Consider the following 21,771-nt stretch of genomic DNA (forward strand, 5'->3'; position numbering starts at 1 on the left):
ATTGTTCTTTACTTGTTTTTACATATTATTTCATCTAATATTAATCCCACATTGACCAACTTACATTTTTTCCTTAATATTTTTCGGCTTATGAAATATAAACATAACTCGAAAAAGCTAAAAATAAAATCAATACAATACATATAATTCTTTAAAACATATTATTTTAGCTAATTCCTTATGATCTAATATTACAAAAAACAATCCTACTTGAAAACGTTTGCTTTTATTTAAAAATTATTGAAAATCTGTGTAATTTAGTAACGCTTTGCAAAATTCTAAAGAGCAAATATTGTATAAAATTCAATGGAAAAAAGCATTCATACAATTAATTGCATTTACAAAAATATTCAGTTTATGAGAAGAAATTAATTAATAAAAATTAAATTGACATGTTATTTCTTCTAAATATTAATAAAATATTCTTTCAAATCGAAGTTGAAATAAAGCTATGTTATCAAAAAATTCTTACCATATTTGCTAAATGAAGCAAGTTAACTTTTTACTTCTAGGCATTAGAAAAAAATTACTTTTATATCAGAATTGGAAAATAGAGAACAATAACAAACCGCATGGTTGATACGAGCTATATTTGGTTAATGCAAATCAATCAATAACTTTACTTAACACGTTTCCTCTAAACATTACACCTTTAAAAATATTAAGTCCTTGTTGGTTCATAATATCGCTATGTTAAACAATAATACGGTGCAAATTTTCTCCTACTTCAATAATGTTTATTGATTCAATGTTTATCCCTAATGCTGGTATCTTGAAAAATAATACGGTGCAAGCTTTCATCAATCTTAATAATGTATTGATTCAATGTTGATCCTTAATGCTGGTTTCTTGAAAAATAATACGGTGCAAGCTTTCATCAACCCTATTAATGTATTGATTCAACATTGATCCCAGATATTGGTATCATAAACAATAATACAGTGTAAACTTTCTTCAACTTTAATAATGTATTGATCTCTAATATCGGTATCGTGAACAATAATACAGTGTAAACTTTCTTCAACTTTAGTAACGTATTGATTCAATGTTGATCTCTAATATCGGTATCGTGAACAAGAATACAGTGCAAACTTTCTTCAACTTTAGTAACGTATTGATTCAATGTTGATCTCTAATATCGGGATCGTGAACAAGAATACAGTGTAAACTTTCTTCAACTTTAATAATGTATTGATTCAATGTTGATCTCTAATATCGGGATCGTGAACAAGAATGCAGTGCAAACTTTCTTCAGCCTTAATAATGTATTGATTCAATGTTTGATCCCAAATATCGGTATCATAAACAATAATACAGTGTAAACTTTCTTCAACTTTAATAATGTATTGATTCAATGTTGATCTCTAATATCGGTATCATAAACAATAATACAGTGTAAACTTTCTTCAGCCTTAATAATGTATTGATTCAACGTTGATCCCAGATATTGGTATCACGAACAATAATACAGTGCTAACTTTCTTCAGCCTTAATAATGTATTGAAATCAATAATGAACCATATCACTGTGTAATCAAATTTAATAAGAATACTATTTTTCAGCTTAGCCGCATGTTAAAAAAACCACTTTTAAACGAACAATTGTTACGTTCTATTGATGAAATTTAGAAGAAAAGAATGTATGACAATAATTTGTAATAAATTTATGTCAAACAAAGTTCTTGAGACAGTGATACAATATACGATCACGCCTTAAAAGGAACACGAGACATTAAAGTCTTAATAACGTGGCAATTTGGTATTTAATCAAAATATAGGAGGAAAAAAACGGCGACACTTAATTTCTTAATAAACCACAAGTATACATGAAAAGATAATATCATTTTTTTCTTATACTGTCAGTGAATGTGTCTTTATTTCTCTTCAGGTATCACACAATAGGTATACTTCACACGAAAAGCCTCAGGGGGAGTCTTATTTGTTTATTAAACAATAACTCAACAGTCAATCAATGGAAAGGGTTGAAATATTATTGTAATTAAGTTACTACAATTAATTAATTTCGCAACCTTTTTATTCAAATAGCTCTTTTAATGAGGTGAAGTTAATAAATAGTTTGATTCGATTATATGAACTTCACGAAATTCTATTACATACGTTTTGAAATGCAACAGTATTTTGATGCCCTGCAAACTAATAAAAGATTATTATTTTATTATTTGTTGGATATTCAAACAAAATTTTATCAAAAAATAAATAATTTCGCGTTAATGTTTGGTTTATTCTTCATTTATTTATATCAACTTTAAAATCAAAATAAATTTTGAGTTAAATGGCGAATACCAAACTAACTTATAATAACCATTTTTAAACTTCTTATTATAGTGTTACCAGCGGGTGACCGAGCTCCGCTCGGAGAAAACAGGTATCGAAGCTAACTCGAAGATTTAAATTTTCAATTGTGATTTATCAAAACAATACATGCCATAAGAAAATTTGTGAAACCATTGGTGAAAAGATAACCGGTTAAAGTGCACCATTGTAAACTATCTAAACAGAGTTTGGAAAGGGAACTATTCTATACAAAGGTAAAGTTTGAAAAGTCATAGGAAATAAAATGTAATTGATAACAAAAAATTATACAATTAAAGAAATGGTACAAAGTGAGCAGTGTAAAGATTGAAGTGTGTTGAAGTTCAATATTTTTGACAAATTTATTTAGAGCGTTGCGAGGTTTCACGATGCATCCTTTCAGCTTTTCATTCGTAACAACGGTATTCAAAACGTGTCGCAGTATTTTTCTCAAAACAGCATCGATGGGCAGCGGGTTGTCGACTGGATCGCAGACTAATAGTTGACGTTCTCCATAGCTTGCTTCGTAAATTCCTAGCATCCAGTGCTCGACTCTATCCATTTGAGCTCTCTTGTGAATGGGAATGAGTAGCACGTCGAATCCTTGTTGAACGCCGTATAGATAGTTGGAAGTCTTGTTCTGGTCGCTGATATCGTTGAGAAGAGCCATTCCTTCATAAGCGCCATCCGCTGTTGTAACGTAGAAGCGTGTGACAAATTCAGGGTGAAGTACGGCAACTTTGACGGTCGGGTAAGCTTGTTCGGCGTAATGGAGAAGCATTCTGACAATGACGGTATCTTCTAGTTGTCCATTTGCGAGTAGAATTGAGTTGATCGCTTGTTGTTCCAAAATTCCGGCTCCTTGAAGAATTTCATGTAGAGTTGCGTTCTGCATGTTGAAAATGTAGCTTGAAATCTGATGAATGTTGAAATGTCGGACTTTGTTGACGGTGATTTTAACACAAAAGTTAAACTTTTCTCCACTTTGATAAATGTAAACTAATGCGAACCTTACAATTAAATTATTAATTCCTTCGTATATTATTGGTTTAAGTTGTCGAAAATTAATATTTCAATTGTAAGGCTCGCATTAGCATACATTTATAAGAGTGGAGAAAAGTATCTATAGCCATTATGGCGAACTAATAAAGTTTGAAAATATCCTATCTGTAACTCCGAACTGCTCGACCGTAGCGCTTCAAAACCGGCGCAAATCGATTCTTCGTGGCCAAAAACCCCAGACCCCCAAGTTTACCGGAGTTTATTAATTCTGGGGCGATTTTCGACTTGGCAACCATTCCTCGTATTATAGTATAAGATATAATATAATAGTATAACTTCTTCGTATGATAGTATAATTTCATAAACTTCTTATAATAGTCTGAGTGGACTAAAAACCCACTCAGAGTCAGATTGATAGGTACCAGTTTGTCAGGGAAGTAAGGGCGGCCTATGCGTAGTGCTGACCACATTGCCACTATCGTGTCGATGGTCACGAAATTGTGGAGTCTTAACCTCCATGAACCTCCTGAACCACAGCGGGCTGTTTCGGGAGTGCTTTTTGCTTTATATTTGAAAACTATTTTACAAACGTTTGAAATCTCAGACACTTCTCACCGTGCATACACGTCCTAGGCTAATGGAAATATGTATAGCCCTTTGCAAATATCGTCATCTTGCCAGGTGCCAGACTTATTCAAAAAATCTCTAGCAATTTTTATTCAGTCTGATATTTTTCAGAAATATTATATCCAACCTATATGCCCTTAGGCTAATTGAAGTATGAACCGAAATTTACTTAAACTGAATTTGTGTGGGATATATTAATGCCGAATATATTAATGATTATTATATTAATGCCGGCAATATAGATAGAGAAGTGTAGAAAATCAAACTAAATGAGTGGTGGTATCATTTCTTAATAACAATGATATCGTTTGTGACCAAAAATTATCTAGGCTCGTTGGAAATAGTCTGAAACAAATTAGGTTGTTGGAACATGTAATGATGCATTTTCAATAATCTAAAAATATTGGGGTTCGTTGCTATAAGTCAAAAATGTGTTAAACTGGTTATTTTATTTCGTAGCCAGTGTTGAACAGTTGGCCCGATTTTGAGTTTACCACTATCAATGTTCAACTCCGTAGCCTTGTAATTTTGATCTCAACTCAGAAGACAAGGGATAAAAATTACAAGGGATTCCACTGAATCAAACTATCAATGCCGAACTTGGGACAAATTAACAACAACTAGCCAGGGACAAATTAGCCTTCGTGAAGGACTTCTTTGAGGGAACTAACCAGCATTTGTGTTAAATGGAAGAAAATCCTCCTACGGTTATGGAGATTCTTATCCAAGCTCTATCTACTACTGAGAATATTTTACGTCAGTAACTCTGGTCAGCGCGGGCTTGGAGCAGAATTCATATCCACCAATCACAAAGAGAATTCGAACCTGGGGCACCTCATTGGGTGGCAGATGTTCTATTCCCCGAGCCGCCGCAACTCGATTAGAAATTACTGGTGACTTTTCCAATTAACTTGGTGAATTGTAAAATGATGATGAAGGTACCTAAAAACAGAGGTTTTCTTGTTAAGCGTTAGGCATACACACTTTTTAAATAACCCATTTTTTTCTGCAAACAATAATTTGCAAGTTATGTTAAATTTTAAATTAATATTAGTTTCCTTACATAAAATTTTAATGTGCACAGTAATTCTTATATAAAATGTACACAGTTTCTTCTTATATAAAATGTAAATGCATGGTTTGACTATACTTTAAAGCTATGTAATAGCCTTAAATATTTTTAAAAAAAAGTCTGATACAGTTTCTTCTATTCTCATTAGCAATAGCTTCCAATGTTAGGAACTGTTATTATCATGAATGCCTTGTCGTCAATGTTCGGTGTAATGAACAAGATCCTTTTCAGTCTTTACATGTGTTGTAAGATTTAATGAGTAATTCAGGTAAATACTCTGAAACAAAAAAATAAAAAAGTTGCTTATCAACAACTCACGAAAGAGGTTCAACTTATCACGATGAAGGAGCAACAAGGTTTTACATATCACGCTATCTACCAAAGTGATAATATCGAAGATATCTTTTGTAATATCAATTTTAATTGAAATATCGCACGGAAGTATTCTACACGTAAATATGCACCCTATTTAGCGATCAGAAAAAAAATCTCTAGCAATATTATTACACGAATCTCTCACACTCTAATTTCATGACAACGGAGTTGTTCCCAGTTATTTAAATGACTTAAATAACGCTTTAAAAAAACGCATACTTTTATATAATGTTTATAATCAAACTCTATCGTTGCATCAAAAATAGTTTAGGCACATTTTTTTATATCGTTAAAAACCCATTAACGCCTGAATTTTTGTGGTTATTTTAAATGTTTATTATTTGAAGGAATATTTTCTTCTACTAGATAACACTTGATTTTTGAAAGAAATTAAAAACTTTTGCTGGTTGTGAAATCAGCAATGCTTAAGATAAAAAGAATTCTCTTTAATTCTCATAATTGGGCTCTAAAAGTTCTCTTTTTTAGGTCTACATGGGTTTTTGTGATATTTTTTAACTACTATAACTAAATTACTAAAATCTTTTAACTACAACACTATTCAGAATTTTGAATCATGTTGAATGTTTTTAAAATTTGTTACAACCTTACACTGTAAAAAAATCCCGGATCAAATTACGGTAAAAAGTATCGGCCCTGAGGGTGCCGGTACTTTTCACCGTAAAATCCATATTTACCGGAACATGCTGTGGAACGAAAAATTTAATAGACCATAATTTTTGCAATAATAATAATCGTAAAATCACTTAATTACTCTAATTAAATAAATATTTCTGTAAGAATTACAGTATAGTATTTTACGGTGAAAATGGATTTCACGGATGATGCGTCCAACATGCCGGTACTACTTTATACCGTTATTTGATCCAGAATTTTTTACAGTGTAGTAGGGTGCTAAGTTAAATACATTATCGCACTTCTTAAATTTAATCACACGGTAAAAATTAAACATAAATAGGGTTCCATTTAATACCATATTTAAATAATATCATAGTTCGAGGCACAAATATATTTTGATTCAACGTTGATTTTTAAGAGTGTAAAATCAAATAGATACACATAGAAATTAACTCTGGAAAAATTAACATACTGTATGGTAATGACATTCATGACAAAAAAATCTAATTCTGGTTAATAAAATCAAAATATACGGCATTGAAACCAGTGAATTGGTAATTTTTCGGTTCGTATGGTAACGGTTTACCAGAAATTCTGTTTTTCAAAAATATAGTACTTATCACCACACATTTCGTAAAAAGTACAAAACTGAAAAGTAAATTTTACCTAATAAATGATTTTTGCGCCATGCTCTAATCATTAGAATGAATATTACACGAAATGTGTGGCGAAATGTGTCATTAGGATAATACACGAAATGTGTGGTGATAAGTACTATATTTTAATTCTAATGTATTCTAATGTATCCTTATAAAATTACACGGTAAAACATTCCTGAATAAATTACGGTAAAAAGTACCATCATCCTAGTTGCATCATCCGTAAAATTAATTTCACCATAAAATTCATTTTTTACAGTGAAATTTATACCGTATATTTTTTTATTAATAATCATTTAACTACAGCGGTTCAGTAATTTTACAATAAATATTACTGAAAAATTATGGTATAGCAGATTTTTTTGTAAAATTTTACGCTATATTTCATAACAATAAATTATTAAAATGCTTAATTCTTCTTTAAAATGTTTGAAGTTTCTTCGTAAACTCCATATCTTCAGATTTGCATTGTAATAACTTAACTGTTTCTTAGCCTTCACTATCAGATTCCATGCTCTACTGGCATTTGGTCAAGAGGTCGCATTTGGTCACCAAGAGCAACGGCAGGTATAGAATGTTGCACAGAAACAAGTATGTAATTTATTGCAAATGTGTGATTCATGGCATTACACATGAGAAACTTCATAATATTTTTTGTTATTTCTTGTCTACATGCAGTTTCTGAACAGACGGACTTAAAGCAGCATTTTTAAACCACTTCGAAAGAAAGAAAATTTCACCGAAAAATCACATAATTATCCCTGATGGACTAAAATTACTCTTTTTTGCCCTATGGGTTTTTTATTAAACATATTTTTCATTAGTTTGTATTAATTTCGGTCCATTTAAGTAAAAAATAGTATTTTTAGCAATTGAATTATTTATGGTTCTAAGCCTGAAAACACCGATGTCTTTTTCTGCGTTAAAGGTAAAAATCTCCAAATAAGGCTCACTTCCAAGCAACAATTTTTAAAAATTACTCTTTTCTGTCGCTCTTTAGATCTAAAAAAATCAATTTCACATCATTGAAATTAATTCAATTTACAAAATCAATTATTGAAAACGTTTTGAATGTGAATCAAAAAACATTTTTTAACAACTTTTGTTTAAGATTTTATTTGTGTAAAAAGTATTTAGATTTTATTTGTGCTAGTACAAATAAAATTCCGATAATCCAACATATATTTTAAGTAACTATCAGACTGTTTTTTATAATCAAAAAATACCAAAATATATTAATAAAATAATTCTTAAATAATGAAATAATTCTCAAAAAGTTTCGAAAAGCTTATGTCCAAGTTGCGCATGTAATAACAAGGTTTCATGTAAACCTTTTAACATTAAATCACCCATTTATTAAATATTTCTTCTTTAAATCACGTTAAATCAGAGCTCGTAACTAAACGAGCTCGACTGTACTCGGCAGAAACATCTCGTCTGCTCAATAATCATTTCCTCAAACACCCCTCGATTACCACATGAAAAGGCACTTGTTTCACCAAAACAAAAACTCCCTCATTAAAGTTTTTAGAATCAAAAACCCATATTGAAAAGGGAAAGCAAAATAGTATGCTTAAAACGGTCGTTACCGATGCCTGGTGTTTAGTGAAAGTGAAATCGGCCTATTTAGGCCAAAATGTAGGGCAAGCGGGGTTATAAAAGTGTTTGCGTTTAATCAAGGCACTTTTGTCTCCTCCCATGTGATAGACATGATTGCAAAGGTGAGTTCGGAAAAGTGTTTTTTTAAAAACTTTAAATGCAAATTAAATTGGATTTAATAAGCTAATGAACTCGTTAGCACCATTCCTGCGATATTTACGATGCATTTCATCTGAATTGAATTCTTATGGATATTTTGTGAAAGTTGAAGATTGGTGTTTTTGAATTTTTCTATACGAAGGAGTTCAAAAACAATTATACATATTTTCTAAGCAAGAATTATTGGATATTTCAATTTGATGAAATCTTTTCAATTTGGATTAAAAATGGTGGTATCAGTTTTTTTCTAAGTTTTGAAAAAATGTAAATTAAATTTTAAAAATATTCCACACAAAATAATATCATAAAAATAGCTATATGTTAATTAAAATATATATATAAATAATTGAGGGAAATTCTACATATTTTGACTATTAATTTTAACCATATGCTAATTTGCTTTTAATGTTTGCAAACATTCTTACCGTTAACTATTTATCTAATTATTAATTTTAATACAGCCAAATAAATGTTTAAAATATATAAAACTATCAAAACCTATCAGAAATATATTAAAAACTATAAAAATATAAAACTAAGTTAAATTTAAAGAATATAAAACTAGCTTTTATGATTTTAAACTTTTTTTCATTGTTACTTTTCTACATTTTTTTTAATAACTGATTTTTCAAAACATATTTATAGAATTTGAAAACTTGCAGTCAAGGTTTAATGGAAATAAATTATGCTTTCATAGTTTTATCTTTCACACTCAATTTAATGCAAAAAAATTAAACCAATTTTAGTAATTTTTTTAATTTTATCATTTAGAAAATATTAAAAAATTAAGCTGTTTTTTTTTTAGCTAAACAAAATTTTGTAGAGAAATTTTAATATCTTTTTTAATTACTGTCTTTTACTGTCGCAGAGAAATTTTAATATCTTTTTTAATTACTGATTTTTTTTCCTTCATTAAAAAAATCATAAAGCATTTATACTTACACAGAAAATCAAGATCATTATAAAAAAATTTTGATCATTTTATATCTTAACATTTTTTAATTAGAAAAGCAATTTGATCTATACTTTTTTATTTTAAATAAGTTCAGAACTCTTTCTTAATTTTAATTACCATATAATTTGTTAAGAAATGAAAACGCCAGACAATTTTAGTCACGTAATAACTGATTTTAACCATTTTGTACCCCGATATAATTTAAAAGAGTATGTATGTACTATGTTATTTTGTCTTATCAATTAAGAATAATTATTATTAATATTATATTTAGAACATTTTTTCGAATCAGGTTCATTTAATTTCATCAAAAATTGGTGTTTAATTTTTCTTTTAACTGACTTCTTTGTCAACAAAATATTTTCTCATTAAATACAAACTATTTGAAGAAAATATTCACTTTAAAAAAAACTAACCGATGAAATGTTTTTAAAGAGATTTTAAATAAGGTTTTTTGAACTTCTATAAATGGGGAAGTTTAATCTTCCGTGATTTATAGATTTTTTTATCACTAGTCAATTATTTAAAAACATGAAAGTAAAAAATCTACTTATCATTTTACTTTTTAATTGTTTTTTAAATATTATTATTTATTAATTATTATAATATTCTTTTACTTATTTTTTAATTATTGTTTCATCAAAATATGTTTTCACACAAAGTTAATAAGCTATTTTAAAAAATAATTAATTATGAAATGAGTTTTTAAATACCATGTTTAAAATATTTGCTTAAATTCTAAACTGTGACAGATAACTCAAATGCCAATTTAATTATGCTTTCATATTTATTTTTTTTTCTTGTGTGTGTAGTAAACATGTAAATCATTTACATAAATCTAATGCTTAAAACTTAAACAAATTTAAACCAATAAAAATGGCTATTGTCTGGAGAGATTTAAGTGTAAAACCAATTCAGTTTTTTTCTGTAAAGAAAACTGTTCCCTGTATTATTATAATTAACTAAAGCTTAATAAAAATATAAGCACTCATCTCTGCCGTGAAAAGAATAGATGTCCAATTGGTGATGGGCGTAAATCCAAAAATAAATTAACTTTTAACTGTAAAACAAAATGCATAATGCATTTATAAACATAACTTTTAATTATTATATGAAATGCGTGCATTTATAAACAAGATCATTGTGCTTTTATTGTGATTTTTGCAATATATTAACTAACAACTGAAAATGAATAATGACTAATTGATGCTGCATAAAAATATTTTGTGATAGATAAATTTTTGATCGATAAATCTAATAAGCATTGGATTATTTTGTAAGGATCAAAAATGTTCTACTTTGCGATCAGCTTTTCAATTATTTTCTTCATTTTGAATACCGTATTTAATGAATTTTATATTTACCAAACCTCATAACAACAACATCCCAACTCAGTATTTAAAGTCATAATTTTGCAGTTTGTAATAATATTTTTAACTGCAAACACTCTAAAAAAATTTAAATATTAAAAAAGAAGAAATTTTTTTGAAAGTTTGCCTTGAATAGTTTTTTTTTTTTTTTTTTTTTTTTTTTTTTTTTGTAGACTCCATTACTTTTTACTCTAAATATAATATTTATCTTTAAAAAACAGTAGAAAAAATTTCGACATAATTAAAAATTAGACACCATTAGGATTTGAACACTGGTAAATTTCATAACAAGCCAGAACGCTAACCTCTGTACATTCCCTTCACAGACTGTTAATGGTTTTATCAGACCAATTACGTCATGACATCATTTTGGCTGATATGGAAGCTATCATGTAGTGCATTTTCCCCACATAATTTACGGAAGTTGAATAATACCTCTGCAATTCACAGAAAGACTTCCAGAAAGTGCTTATGTTTCGATAAATGGTTATATCCATAAAAGTATTCAAAAATTGAAAAATCTCACTTAAAAATATAGAATATTTTTCATTAAATAAACAATGCTTGTTTAATTTGCTTTATTTATAGACTTTTTTTATGTTTTTTTAACTTAATGTTTTAACACAATAATCAGTTTATAATTCTAATGCTAACACTTTGCTTTCGAAAGTTCAAAAGAATGTGGAAGATTTATTAAACTTGCTTAAAGAAGCTTGAGTAAAGAAATATTTTGTAATAATTTTATAGTTTGCACTTTATTCATAATTTTCTTAAGCTTGTGATTTAACGTCAAACCAACGTAGCAATATACAAAGCAGGAAACTATCGGGGGATTGAGCTGTAAAATTGAAATAGAACTTATGATAAAATGCGACTCTTTTGTCTTAATATTAATGTGAACATTAAATAGATTTTTATCAGTCAAACCAATGTTCACTTATTTGTGCTTTTCCAGATGCATAACATTCCATGTAACAAAATTAATAAAATATTGATCAGTTCATTTGAACCAGATATTGTATTAACTATATATATATATATATATATATATATATATATATATATATATATATATATATATATATATATATATATATATATATATATATATATATATATATATATATATATATATATATATATAATATAATATATATAATATATATATATATATATATATATATAATATATATATATATATATATATATATATATATATATATATATATATATATATATATATATATATATATATATATATATATATATATATATATATATATATATATATATATATATATATATATATATATAATATATATATATATATATATATATAATATATATATATATATATATATATATATATATATATATATATATATATATATATATATATATATATATATATATTGACATCAGTAATAATTTGGAGATATATTCTAGTTTTAAAAATGAGATAGAAAGAAGTACATTCTGCAGGGGAAGGTAACTTCATTTCTTTATCAGTGGAGCCAGTCCAACATTTAAATGAGACTTTCATTTATATTTCAGTGTATAGTACTTTCTCCAAACAATAACAATTTAGGAATCGAATCACGCAAATCCCATTGGCAAGAACTTCAACAGGATGGTGGATAAGTTGGTATCTAGAAGAAAACATACGTTTTTTAATACTGATTTCCGGCAGCATGTAATAATATAGGCAGAAAATTAAAAAAAAATAGAGTAATACCTGGTTTGTGTTAAAATACCTGGTGCTAAAACCCCAAGTTTAAGTGTATTATAGTGCAATGAAAGCGGAAATATTCAATATCTAATGGAACCCTTTACAAAAAAAAACCTACCAGTGTTTTTAATATACTTTAACAGTATTAGAACTTTCATTCTAAAATTAATTATAGTAAAATAACCGGCAGCAGTATGTCCTACCAATTAACCACAAAGTTTAAAGGTTAAGAACATTCTTTACCTTTACAGTTTTGAAACCGCTTGCAACTGGTATGGTTATAATACCAAGAGTACAAAACTATATGGTTTTTAAACCATTTACAACTAGCTTAGCTTCAAAAGCGTAAAATAGAATTTTACTGGACAATGGAACTAGGTTTTTCGTTAGGTAATAGGCATTGTAGAATCCAGGACACAACTGGAATACAAGACACTGGAAACTCGTGTGTTGAAAGGACTGAGGGAATATTGTTGTCTGGCACTCGAGCCGACGATCTGTCGGTCATGAGGTTGACAGATTCACCCTCTCGGCTTTAATATACATCTATCTGCAAGGAGCTAAGTGACTTCAGTGGGTGGGCTTAGTTGGTGCGATAAAACTCTATTCGTTCAACTGTATTAAGTGAAAGCAGTTAATTAACGATTTTCCTCATAGTTAACAGTTTGAATACAATCTTATTTATAGTTATTTGACTGTTTTGTTTGAATATTGAAAAATAACAATTAAATACATTTTTTATTTAACCATATCTACTGTGAAATTGTTAACAGTGTAGATATTGTTGTACAGTTTGGTTTCTAATTTCATTTTCAGATTATATTTCTCTCCGTACTTGCCACCGTTGTGGTGTGCAATCCAATCGAAAGGTTAGGTGAAGAAGAGGATATTCCTGTATACACTGAAAAAGTATCTCCCGGTAAACCAACAAAACCAGCAAGAGTGCCACGTTTCGAATCTAAAAAACTTTCATCAAGTTCGAAACCAGCGGCTTATCACCAACCAATTGTTCCGAAACCAGAAAACCACAGACCAGAACCCGTTTCAGTAAGGCCTGTTCAAAGGGTACCCAATCATTTACCGAATTCTGTAGTTGAGAATGAATATCCTAGATTGAAACCGAAGAGAGACTACAGAGCACCTAAACAAGCTTATTCTGCTCCGCCATTAGGAGTCCAATATGACGATGAAGTACCAAATGAACATGGTTTAGTTCATGACTATGCACCTCGCAGACACCAGAGTCCATCAGAATACGGTACAGCAGCTGGAAACGCACCTAAATTAAGATATCTACCGGCACCTCAAAGATTGGAAGTAGCTCCAGCAACTCATAATTCTGAGTATGATTCGGCTCCTTACGTAAGTTAATATCTCTAAGTTATCAGACAAAATTTTACGTTTAAAAATTTACCTTTTTTGCAAGTAAAATCAATGTTATTTTAGTTTAACGTAGGTTTTTAAATATATTTGTGTGATAAGTCGGCTAGAAAATTTCTTGAGAACTATACATTAGTTTTTTAGAACTATATATTTTTTATATATTATTTATTTTACTTTGAAATATTGTAAGTAATGTGATTTAGCTGCAATGTAATTTTTTTAGCAATTTGTGTTAAACGTTTGAAAATTTTAATCCTACAAAAGCGAAATAGCAGTTTTTTGTATTAATCACCTTCCAATCTCAGACATATGCCCTAATTCACATTAATTCTGTTTTTAAAAAAAAAAAAACACTGGAGTTCAAACTTCAGATTATTTTCAGATTTGGTCAAGACTGGTTTCAGATCTGGTTCAGGTCTGGTTCATATCTTCTGAAATACGACGATATTTAGTTTGAACAAAAAATAATCATTCAACAGTTTTAATTCATGCATATGACCATGCCTAGCATTCGCTGGAGTCAGAAGGTATGAAACAATGGTTAAAGAATCTAACAACGAATCGGTTATAGTGAGTATGGCTTTCTCTTATGCACATACAGACTCACACAGTTATTTTAAATAGAGAAGTTACATACTGAAAATAAAGTTATTTAGGAGATCCGTGTCCCAATTATTCAGTCACTTCATTCTTATACCTTGGATGGATGTCAAATTGAAGGTGCGAGTTCCAATTGCCCTCACAGAGGCGTCTCAGACATAATATATGGAGTAGAGACCTGCCTATTCGTTTTTCAAAGACCTAGAAGGGTGAGAGGCCTTTCAACATGAAACCTGAGTAGACCACCAAATCTCCTCATGTAGATTATTTGAATATTGGAGAAAAGATAACAAATTTCTCCATCTCTATAGGAAAATATGAGCCAAACCAAGACCTACTATTTGCACACTCAAACAATGACCATCGTGCTTTGATGGTCTAAGACAACAACCTACGGAATGGCAGCACGCCTCTCCATTTGAAAAGAGACACTTTAATTTGAGGAAAATATAGGGATTAGATCTCGGAAATTTATGTTTATATATTAAGAAAGTACAGTTGACCCTTATTTTATTTACGTCGGCGGTAAAACGCAGCTACATAAAGCTCGCATGATCGACGTTTTTTTGGAAAGTAAAGACAATCGTCGGATGAATTTGCCAGACAAAACTTCAGACCTCAATTCTATTGAACATCTGTGGGGCATTTCGGGGAAGGTGATAGAAAATCGTAATCTTCCTACAACATCAATCTAGAAAGCAGAGTTGCTGAATGATTAAAAGCAATCGCTTTCTAAACTGCTTTATTTCAAACATAAAAACACTTTGTAAGTCTGCATATCTGTGAAAATAGAATGATTATATTTTTTTAATTTACTAACTCTTAATTCCTAATTTCAATAAAATCTGTGTGATAATTATGGAAATACTTGACTAAATCCATAAAATCCTTTAATTTCAAACAACAGTGAGTTATTTATAATGTAGAGAAAAAAAGGTACAATTGCAATTTTAAAGGCAGTATGATAAGTAAAATTGAAAAATAATCATACTAAACAAAAGGAAATTTAAAAAATAACAATAAGATATAAATTTAAAGTAAAATAAAAAATATTTTAATGAAATTTTAAAAAATTTCAACTTGATGAAATAAAAAGCAAGAAAAAATTTGATGAAAAGACAAAAACGAGATATCAAATTATGTAAACTTGTGTATTAAAATTTGTTTTCACGAGAGAATTATTTTTTTTAAATTCTTATTGGCTTAGATTTATAGCTATTGTTTATTTTATCTCTTTCTTATTTTATGAGCAAAAAAATTAAGGACAGATTGCTACTTATTTCTATACGTGCTTAAAAAAACCGTTAATTTCATTAAAAAAATTCGAAGCTTACTTCTAATTTATTTTTATTTATTTCCAAAGACACAGAAAATATTTTTCATATTTAGATTGCATATTTTGAAAGAAATGACTTCTATTACCATTAATAATTTTTAATATTAATAATTCTGCATTAAGAATTTTTTTTTTACTTAATTTTTTGCTAACTCTAATTTAATGCCAGATAGACACAAATATAAATGCTAGATTTACCAAAATTATCCTTTTAGTATGTTTTTAGAAAATATACTGTTGTTGTTTCTAATGCTACTTGCAACACTAGCAAACCTGCTTGGTGAAACCGAGCAAATTTAAGGCAGAGGGTGCTTTTCTTGTTTTTCAGTGGCGCCATCTGTGGCCAAGAATACGACTTCAGCCTCACACACGTCACATCCGTTTATAGGGCGGACCCATTAATACATCCATTCAATCATCCACAGATCCTGGATCAGTACCCCCAGAGGTATTGATTTGTTATGGGAACATGGAGGACTTTGAGACTCGACAGATTCAACGTGCATCAGTCACCACGGGGAGTCTTCAGTCGGCGGGGTTCGAACCTACGAACTCTCGGACATGGGACCAGCGCCCTACCGACCAGGCTATCCCGGCCCCGAAAATATACTTGAAAATATACATAAAACTAAGTTATAACTCTATATTTGGATACATTTGAGAGATTGACTTGAGCAATTTCGAATTGTCCCTTGAAATTTGAATTTCTATTCCAAGTCCCATTAAAAAGAGGTGTCTTAATTTAAAGATCTCTTAACTTCAATAAGAGATTTCATTAATTTAAAAAAATAATGAACAGAGTTTTTTGTTGAAATCCATAAAGAATTTTTCAAAATGCAGTTATTTGCTACGCTCCATACTCGCACATAAAATATGCTTGAAATAAATTTTCACCAATTGATAATTAATCTTAACCTAACTGTTGAACCTGAAATTTGAACACGCCATAACTTAAAATTTTATTCTAAAACATTCATTAAGTAATAATTAATCAATAGTTGGAAAAACAGTTGGGAAAATGCTGATTTTATTTCATAACCGCCGTTAAACAGCCACCCAAAATTTTCTGCTTACGACTACCAATGTTCAACTTCATATCCTTGTAATTTTGAACCTCATGCAGAACCCAAGGGAATTCCTGGATCAAGTAGTGGGAGAAATTTGCCTTCATGGAGGACATTTTGATGAAACTAACCTGCATTTGCGTTACACAGGGAGGAAAATCAAGAAAACCTGGGACGGTTAACCAGACAATAAGGGGATTCTAACCCATTTTCGTCTACCACTAACTATATTTTACGTCAGCACTGTGGTGGGTACGAGCCGGGTTCGGTATTCGAATCGACAAGCCATTGCCGGGATTCAAACCCGGTTCACCTCATTGGGAGGAGAGCGCTCTATCCCCTGAGCCTCCACAGCTCGAATAATACTGATTTTATAACCATTGTTGAACAGCTGACCCAATTTTCGGGTTTACGACTACTAATGCTCAACTCCGTAACCTTGAAATTTTGTACCCAATCCAGAAAACAAAGGTAACTCCTTGATGAAGTATTGTGAGAAATTTGCCTTCGCGTGAGGATTTTTTGATGGAACTAACCCGCATTTGCGTTACATAGAGAGAAAGATCACGAGAACCTCCCATGGTTAGCCTGGCGGCAAGGAGACTCTAACCCATGATCCGTCTATCACTGAGGATATTTCAGGTCAGCAATTAGTTTAGTCGGTGCAAGTCATATGCTGATTTCGTACCGACCAGCTATGGCTGGGATTCGAACCCGGTTGATCTCATTGGAGAGCAAACGTTCTATCCCCTGAGCCACACAGGCTCGAATAATATTGATTAAAAAAAACTTCATTACTTTCAAAAATATATAAATAGGAAACAACAATCGACATGTTTTAATTGACCAAAGTAAAAAAACAAGCGCCTATTTTCAAGACTTGCCAGATGTGAATGACAAGTCTTGAAGACAGTGAATTCATGTCAAGCTCCGGTTTTTGAGCGCTTAGAACGCATCGACTGTTATTTCATATTTATATATTTTTCAAAGCAAATGAAGTTTTTTAATCAGGTAATATCTTATTTATTGTTGCTGTTGACGTATGCCTGTTTAGGCAGAGGGAATGCGATTGTTCTTGTTTTCCAGTGGCGCCATCTATGGCCAAGAATTATCTTATATATTCAACTGAATAATATAATTCTTTTTCTTATTTGTAACAGGATGAATCGCCTCAACCTTACATTTTCGGATATGAACTGAAGGATGAAAGTGGTGCTACTCAGAGTCGGAAAGAGCAGGGAGATGATTACGGTAACAAAAGGGGATCCTATGGTTACACAGATGGATATGGCATATATCGCGAAGTGGAATACGTAGCTGATGCCCATGGATTCCGAGCCATTGTGAAGACAAATGAGCCAGGCACAGAAAATCAAAACCCAGCAGATGTTGAAATACATTCAGAAGCAGCAAAATACTGAATATATTAAGAAGTGTATGTATTTTACTTGAACTATGATTGTTAAGTTTTGTTAGAGTTATATTTAGAAAAGTATTTAGAAATAATTGTCTATACAACGCAACATTTTAGATGAATGTTATATTGAATGAACAAGAACTTATTTTTAGAGTGAACTTTAAAATGTATTATTCCTCAGAATTCATTGCCATACGTTTTATTGATAATATTAATTTTCGTATAAAATATTTAAATAATACTTCTGTAATATAAATCAAATTTTTTCCTTAGTTTAAATTATGTATATAACAAATTAACTTATTTATTTTAGGCAGATTAAAATCTATATCTGAAGAAAATTAGAAATAATTTTAATTTTTTTTCCACTTGTAAACTGATTAAATAACACAAAGGAAGAAACACTTTCATAAGAAGAGCATTAGAAATGTTCGTTTTTACAGAAGTTTTTCAATGATTTTTTGCATTTGTTTGCAAATGATATTTGTACCGTATGTCAAAGACATTATTTTCATCTATTATTGTAAATACAAAGTTGATGTGCTGTATATTTATTTATAATTAAAAGAGTAGTATTTATAGATCACTCTAACAAATCTATCAAATAAAGATAAAACTAATTTATAAATTACTTTTCTAAATTAAACTTTTAAAATTGTAAAAGAATTATTGAAAAATCAACAAAAACTAAATAAATAAAAATTTTCTAAGCAAGGATTACTAAGACATAGAAAATTGATGATTAATTTCTGCTGCATTATTTCACTTTTTAATTTTCATGCGTGCTATGTGCCAAAAACGATTGACATTAACTAACTTGCCTTCCGTGTTAAAACTAGCAGAGTGAATTAAAATACAATTTACCATAAAACTTTTTAAATTATTATCATCTCTACTTAATTGACATATAAATGAAATAAAGTGGCATTTTTTTCAAAGAAACGAAAATAATTTTTTTGTCCAGGTTGTATTGTTAAATCTTTTGTTATTGCATTTATAGAATTATCATAATTCAAGCCATATTTACCTTTTTTCTTTGATTTTTTTCTCTCATTATTTATATTCATTGTTGTTTGCATAAATGTTTAAAAAAGTTGAATGAAAGAGAGTTTATTAATAACTTGTATTTACTTTATTTATTTTTATTTATTACTATTGAAATAAACATTTCTTTATGTGTGTGTGTTTACTGTGAATTATTTTCACACAAAATCTAAAATAATAATTCGTGCACACTGTAAATATTTGTCTGCTAAATCTTTTGTAAGCATGGGATTTAAATTAGCATTATTCACTTTATATTTTTTTTAAAAATTTATTTTAAATGGCCCTCTATGAATCTAAGTAAGTTAAAATTTTGATCTCAGATATCAGTTAATCTCAGATTAGCAAAATATACTAGTTTTTTTAATAATACTTAAGACTTAATTACTCATTTTTTAATATCACTTAAGACTTTTTTTTGTTGATAAAATTAAAAGACTTTTACCTTGACATTACCTTATTTTATTTTTTATCTTATATTTGCCGATGTAATCAATTTTAAATTGATCATTTTAGGTAGTAAACTAAGAAAACAAAATTAGAGAACAATAACTCGAAAAGACCTTACTTTTATTAAAATGAAAATTCTGTGAAAAATTAGTTTATTTAAGAAAAAAAAATTATAAAACAGATTCGTTATTCACTACATAAATCAAAATACAAATACCTGTTAAGGCAAATTTAATTTCATTTAAAACTATCAAATGGATATCATTCAGAAACAATGCAATTTGAATAATTTACTTATTTTAAAAAATTCAAAAAAGCACAATAACATTTTGGCACAGTTACTACACCGGTGTGCATTTCTATATTTTTCTGATGCTCTAATTACAAGTAAAAATATATTTTGATGCTTTTTTAATTATAAAAATCAGCCTAATAATTACTAAAAACAACCTGTTAGATTATCAAATTATATTCGTACTAAAATATAAAATCCATAAAAGTAATTTGAATTTTTATTTCCTTCATATTCAAAAATTTATCAGTAATTGGCTTTGTAAATTAAAAAAATTTTAATAATAAATAATTGTTTCTCTTAGATCTAAATAGCTGCAAATAAGTGCACATTTTGAAAAACTGTTGCTTAGAAGTTAGCCGCATTTGGTTTGGTTATGGATTTTACCTTTAACGCAGAAAAAGATAACGGCGTTTCATGCTGTATTTCATAATAATAAATTATTAAAATGCTAGATATAATATTTTTAACTTATTTTGACCTAAAAAAATACAACATAATGAAAAAGTTTGGAAAATATATTCAATAAAAATATCTGCGTAAAACGGCTTAAACTTAAAAGTGAGACTCTTATTCATTCTGTATTTTCAGAACTTAACCGCCATTTGAAATTAAGTAAAGTTTATGAATATACCGAAAATAATTATTCCGTTAAGAATGTTAGAACTTTAAATATTTCCTTAATGCTTGTCTATAGCAACCACAAAAATTTCGGAACAACTTATATGCTTTAGATTTTGCACATCGTCTGATCGCTTAAATCATCGTCTTTTGTTAATGAAATCTAAACGAGAAATAATTATTTGTCAAGCTCTCAAAATCAGGATCAATTTTAGAATTCCATACACACAAGCAGCAGATCAACGAACTATTCATATTTGCTACTAGAAATAGGACTATTTTTAAGTCCCTTTATAAAGTATTCTATTACAGAAGAGAACATTTTCGAGAACAACCATTATCAACGTCATAAATTTAAATAATCTTGCAAGTACATTCTTTCATGCTTTTAAGAATGACATAACAGTTCAACGAAAGTCATTAAAAGTAGGATTTTTTTACTGTGAGTACCACAGCAAAAAATTCAAGAAATCTGACCGGCCACATATCAGACAGATAATATTTCTAAGAAATATATTAGCAGGAGGGAGACAGCAGTTTAATTTTAGCACAAATTATATAGTCTTATAAATTGTGAAACGTCGATAATTTTAAAAAATCGAAGTTAGAGTTTATTCATTTCTTTTCTTGCATTTTACTTGCAGTTTGAAACAAAAAAAGTTTGATATCACTGAAATACTATACTGAGAAAAAAGTATGGTCAAAAGTATCAGAATATGGTAAAATTCACCATGTTTTTGACACTTCGGCAGTGTTTCCCAAACTTATGACTTTTGTGTACTCTTTCTAAATTTTTCGTAATGCTGTGTACCACTAATAAAATAATAAATGTATTTTTACTATAAAAAAATTTCACAAAAGTTAAAAATCACTACTGGCTGCTGACACCACTAATTATTAACTGTTAACTCTGCAAAAAAAGCCAATAGAAAAATACGTAATCGTAAATGTTCATGGCTAGCTTTGTTTTCAAATAAAAATTTTTGAAATTTTTGTTTGTTGCAAGATATTTCGCAAAACAACGCGTACCCCAGTTAAACTGTTCCCTTACCCCTGGGGGTACGCGTAC

General features: G+C 29.1%; 1 protein-coding gene across 1 annotated transcript; it reads left to right on the forward strand.

The window, feature by feature from the left end:
* Window positions 1–8,249: 8,249 nt before the first annotated feature.
* Window positions 8,250–19,474, forward strand: LOC107452946 (uncharacterized). Its single transcript, XM_016069574.4, has 3 exons — window positions 8,250–8,404; window positions 13,312–13,857; window positions 18,039–19,474. Exons 1-3 carry the CDS (start codon window positions 8,393–8,395, stop codon window positions 18,297–18,299), a joined length of 819 nt encoding a protein of 272 aa, XP_015925060.3. The 5' UTR covers window positions 8,250–8,392; the 3' UTR covers window positions 18,300–19,474.
* The last annotated feature ends 2,297 nt before the right edge of the window (window positions 19,475–21,771 follow it).

Source organism: Parasteatoda tepidariorum, chromosome 1, assembly GCF_982258835.1.
Source record: "Parasteatoda tepidariorum strain Cologne lab strain chromosome 1, Ptep-v5.0, whole genome shotgun sequence".
NCBI classification, from domain to species: domain Eukaryota; kingdom Metazoa; phylum Arthropoda; class Arachnida; order Araneae; family Theridiidae; genus Parasteatoda; species Parasteatoda tepidariorum.

Coding starts and splice junctions, on each gene's coding strand:
- LOC107452946 (XM_016069574.4), top strand. Junction 13,858..18,038: donor AGTATGATTCGGCTCCTTAC/GTAAGTTAATAT, acceptor TATTTGTAACAG/GATGAATCGCCTCAACCTTA.